Source organism: Takifugu flavidus, chromosome 18, assembly GCF_003711565.1.
Source record: "Takifugu flavidus isolate HTHZ2018 chromosome 18, ASM371156v2, whole genome shotgun sequence".
NCBI classification, from domain to species: Eukaryota; Metazoa; Chordata; class Actinopteri; order Tetraodontiformes; family Tetraodontidae; genus Takifugu; species Takifugu flavidus.
This window is the reverse complement of record NC_079537.1, coordinates 6,077,696-6,082,917: the sequence shown is the minus strand read 5'-3', so window position 1 is coordinate 6,082,917 and position 5,222 is coordinate 6,077,696. Positions and strand designations below refer to the sequence as shown.

Genomic DNA, 5,222 nt, shown 5'->3' with positions numbered 1-5,222 from the left:
GCAAAAGCTCTAATTTTGTTCAAAGTTCAAAAACTCCTGAATGAATACATTTCTTTTTTGATGATGATAGTATCTCATACTTAAATTAAGATGACATTAAGGGAAAATTGCAAATAATTCATGTTGGCACCATTTTTTATGCTATTTATTGTTCAAAATAATCATGAAATCATTATTTTTTTTAAGATAATTTAAAAGTAAAAAGGTAATTTAACAAATTAAAAGGCAGGAAATGACATGTAGCCCTGGGTAAAACCAGGCGTGTTAAAAAGAAAAGACATCAGTTAAAATAAATAAAGAAATAAATAGCAGTTAGCGCTAAAAAGAAACAGTTCATGATAAATAAGTTAGTAATTAAAAGGCCACTTCAGATTAAAAGTATGATGGAGTGATTTAGCGGTATGGGGTGAGTTCTGTGTAGTATATGTGTTTTCCAAGATGCATGTTACATGTTTGATGCGTTATCCGTGAATGTATATGTTATAATGTCCCCGGAAACAGAAGAAATAGTGGAACAAAATGTATTTTATTTTGAAAAGCTAATGCGCAGGTGTGAGGGAGGTGAGCGGAACAGCGAAAAAAGGAGAGAAGAGTCGGAGGAGAGGAGAGAGCGTGAAAAAACGGAAACGTTGATCAAGTGTAACAGAAGTTCGTCATTATAGTCATTCTAGTGTTCGACCAGAACTCTTTTTGAAGACTGAGTGATGACTTTCAAGTAAGTGTTGAGTGGAGAACTCGATACGACAAACGGACGAAGAGGAGAGTGCACGTAGCTGCTGACTAAGTGGCTGCTAACTCTGAACTTGGCTAACGAGCTAGCGGCTAGCAACCTGGTGGAGCCGAGCAGAGGTGGATCGTCGTCCGCGGTGGAGTGACCTGATGTGGAGCTGAGTCCGGAGTTTCCTGCCTTCCTTTGGAACATCCTTCCCCTGTTTCAGCAGTTATTCTTCTCACCTGAGGTAACACCTGAGGCACAGTTACACGTTGGAGCCTACCACGTACCCGAGATGCAACCAGGCCTGCTACAGTAACTTAAGTATTGCCGGCTATTTTATTTTATTGGGGGCCCCACAGTAACTGTGTATTGTGCATATTTTGCCTATGTGAACGAAGCCTGTTTACAAATGTTAATTTTCTTGAATCTATGGTTGAGTAAATCTTTTTTATTTTTTATTTTCCACTAAACTGTGTTGGTCTTTGAATTCCTTGGTTTAAGTTCATTGCAGAAACCTTATTCATTATTTTATATTTTAGAAAGAGCTCAGGTTAGCCACCTCTCAAATAGTAAAATACACTAGAGAGGCGCTACATAAAATGGAGGCACCGCTGGGATTTTTGTAATTTTACTGTGTTATTCTACTGTTTGGGTTTTTGCATGTGTTCAAGGAAAATTAGCATTTTTTAAGTAAATTGTGCTAACTAAACATAAAATGGGAACTCAAGTTGAGTTAGTATCAGAGCTAAAGGGATGGTGCCGTGGAGAGACATTAGACGAGGCTCATGTGGTCATGATTATCACTCAAGAAGATGTATCCACAGACACCATTGAAGAGACGATGCACTCAGTGAAGTGTTTGGGACGCGTGCGCGTCGCAGAGGTCGAATTTTCAACCTGCAACACAACCAGTACCATGTTTTATGTGAATGCAAGGAAGAGGTGAAAGGTGACATGGTTCCCCCTGAAGTGTTTCCTACTCGGGGTGGGGGGCCATGGCCCGTTATTACCACAGATCCAAAAGCACCGGTGTCTGGGCGGTTATCAGCTGAAGCTCAGCCCGTGGAAAACCTCAGCACATTGTTCCCTGCAGAAGACGCTGCAGCCAAGTCAACCGAGGCTATACTGCGAGCAGTGAGTGATTTGCTGGACAAAACATCCAAGTCATCCAGCGAACATGGAAGCTATCGCCGCCTACGTGTTTTCTCTGGCATATCTCCCACCCCAGCTGGAGAAGAACAGTTTGATCACTGGCTGGGTCAAGCACGGCTCATGGTGGAAGAGTGCGACTGCTCACTAAAAGAAAAGAGGCGGAGATTGATGGAAAGTCTTAGAGGTCCTGCTCTTGACATTGTAAAATCTGCACGATCCAGCGATCCTGATGTGAGCCCTGAGGACTGTTTGGAGGCACTTGAACACGCATTTGGGACCGCAGAATCAGGGGAAGAGCTATATTTTGCTTTTCGTTTGTTGCAACAACAATCAGGAGAGAAGCTCTCTGATTTCCTTAGACGGCTAGAGCAGTCGTTGGGTAGGGTCGTGCAGAGAGGTGGTATTTCCCCTGGTTATGCAGATAAAGCTAGGCTTGAACAGTTGTTACGCGGGGCTGTAGCTTCTGATCTCATGCTGGTCAATCTTCGTCTGAGAGAGAGGAAAGAAAAGCCACCAACCTTCCTCCAGCTGCTAAAAGAAATACGCACCGAAGAGGAGTACGAGGCCTCAAGAAAGCAGCTTGCGCCTGTTGTGCATGGTGCGAACAAACAAAATGTCGAGGCAAAGCAAGTCGAAATTCAAAATTTGAGGTCTGAAATCAAAGAACTCAAGTCATTAGTTGCTGCTGTTGTTTCCAAACCAGCTCAAGAAGTACCAGCTAGCCACGAGAAAGCTTTGCCAAACACCACAACGAGTGATTGCAGTCCTGATAGTGAGGTAGCAGCTTTAAAAAAACAGTTAAAGCATCTACAGCAGAAATTCAATAATAAAGTGGCTGAACCTCGAGCCTCTGTTTCAGCCGTTAACGCCTTGAAGCCAGTTGCCAGCCCTCCACAAAGATCCTTTAAAGTCCCAGGTGAACATTTCTGCTATCGATGTGGAGAAAATGGACATTATGCGGGTAGGTGCCGGAACCCAGAAAACCAGGCTAAAGTTATCAAGAGACTTATTCAGGCTTTGAAGTTGTCAAAAACTGATAAGTCATCAACTGATGCCACAGTTAGTACGGTTAACAGTTCAGTGGAGGAAAGTGCTGCTGACATATCAGACCAAGCAGGTCTTCCTGATGGATTGGTGGGTCCACCTAGCCTGGTGCCATTGAAAGTTAATGGGCAACCCTGCACTGCTCTGTTAGATAGCGGCTCACAAGTGACAATCATATTTGAGCCCTGGTATCAGAAACACCTATCGGATATCCCTATTCAGCCGGTGTCCGGTCTTTCACTGTGGGGTTTGAGTGAGTCTGGAGTTAGCTACCCCTACCGTGGATATGTGGTGGTTGATTTAGAGTATCCAGCGGAGGTGCTGGGGACAAGCCAGACTGTCACTGTCCTTGCACTCATTTGCCCTAGCCCAAGGACATCAGACAAGGCATCTGTGGTGGTGGGCACCAACGCTAGCCATGTCAGACGCTTGGTGAACCAATGCATTGTGGAAGGCATTGATGTCACAAAAACACTTGGGTTTCGAGTTGGTGTCCAAGAGGGTCGGCCTGCCCTCAAGGGGACGGCTGTTCCCGCAAGTGATGATGAGGCTGGCTGGGTCAGGTGGATGGGTCCAGGCCCTTTGATCTTATCCCCTGATGGTGACACTCAGGTGGTTTGTAAAGTGGAGTTGAACAAACCTGTTGAACAGGAAATACTGATGGTAGGTTCAGCCCCAACAGCTGCCTTACCTGCTGATGTTTTTCTTCTTTCCATGGTTATGCCCAGCGGGGCATTGGATGTCAACAGTTTGAGAGTACTAGTCAAGAACGAGTCTTCCAGAGAAACATCCATACCTGAGGGGGCAGTGATTGGTGGTATGTATTACGTTGACTCTGTCACTACCATTCCCCCCAAAGAGGCTGCCCACTCAGAATTTGATGAGAGTGTTGTTAACTTCGGAGATTCTCCCATTTCCGAACAGTGGAAAGACAGACTACGAAAGAAACTGGCTCAAAAGTCTCATGTGTTCTCCATGCATGAGTGGGACATGGGTTTGGCCAAAGGTGTGGAGCACAAAATCCGGCTCACTGATTCGCGGCCTTTCCGTCAACGATCCCGCCGACTGGCCCCTGCAGACATCGAAGATGTTCGAAAGCATTTACAAGAGTTGCTTCAAGCAGGGATCATAACTGAGTCACGAAGCCCCTATGCCTCCCCAATAGTTGTAGTCCGAAAAAAGACTGGCGCTATTAGGATGTGCATAGATTACCGGCTGTTGAATAGTCGAACCGTACCTGACCAATATACAACACCTTGCATTGAGGATGCACTGAATGCCCTCACAGGGAGTCAGTGGTTCTCTGTTTTGGATTTGCGTTCAGGCTATTACCAGATAGCTATGTCCGAAGAGGACAAAGAAAAAACAGCGTTTATTTGCCCGTTAGGGTTTTACCAGTTTGACCGCATGCCGCAGGGCATTACAGGAGCTCCAGCAACCTTTCAGAGGTTGATGGAGAAAGCGGTAGGGGACATGAACCTCTTGCAAGTATTGGTGTACCTTGACGACCTGATTGTGTTTGGAAGGACACTCGAGGAACACGAAGAGAGACTGCTCAAGGTCTTGGATCGCCTTGGAGAAGTTGGGTTGAAGCTTTCGGTGGATAAGTGTCAGATCTGCTTGCCAAGGGTAAGTACCTAGGGCATATTGTGTCTGCCGAAGGTGTTGCTCCCGATCCAGACAAGATTGAGGCCGTTACCTCCTGGCCTAAGCCAACAAACCTGAAGACGCTACAGTCTTTCCTTGGCTTTTGCGGTTACTACCGCAGATTTATACAGAACTATTCTGCCATTGTTAGGCCGCTGACTGAACTCACCAAGGGCTATGCTCCATCTCAAAAAAGAATCAAACGTGCCCCTGATGTAGACAAGGTCTACTTGAAAGAATCAGAGCCCTTTGGAGATAGGTGGGACAAATCTTGCACAGATGCATTCCACCAGATCATCCACTGTTTGACCCACGCCCCTGTCCTGGCATTCGCTGATCCACAAAAGCCATACATCCTCCATGTGGACGCGAGCTTGAAGGGTCTTGGTGCTGTATTAAACCAAGAGTCCCCTGAAGGTCTGAGACCAGTTGCGTTTGCGAGTCGTAAACTGAGTTCTGCAGAGACAAATTATCCCATTCATCAGTTGGAATTTTTGTCGTTGAAGTGGGCAGTGGTTGACAAATTCCATGACTACCTGTACGGGGCAAGATTTACTGTGCGTACTGATAACAATCCGTTAACGTACGTTTTGAGCACAGCCAAGCTCAATGCAGTCGGCCATCGCTGGCTAGCTGCTCTATCGACATATGAGTTCGACGTTCA

At 45.7% G+C, this 5,222-nt stretch overlaps 1 protein-coding gene across 1 annotated transcript; it reads left to right on the top strand.

Moving 5' to 3' along the window:
* Positions 1–1,193: 1,193 nt before the first annotated feature.
* Positions 1,194–4,558, top strand: LOC130514555 (uncharacterized). Its single transcript, XM_057014212.1, has one exon. The coding sequence runs from the start codon at positions 1,670–1,672 to the stop codon at positions 4,550–4,552; it is 2,883 nt and encodes a 960-aa protein (XP_056870192.1). The 5' UTR covers positions 1,194–1,669; the 3' UTR covers positions 4,553–4,558.
* The last annotated feature ends 664 nt before the right edge of the window (positions 4,559–5,222 follow it).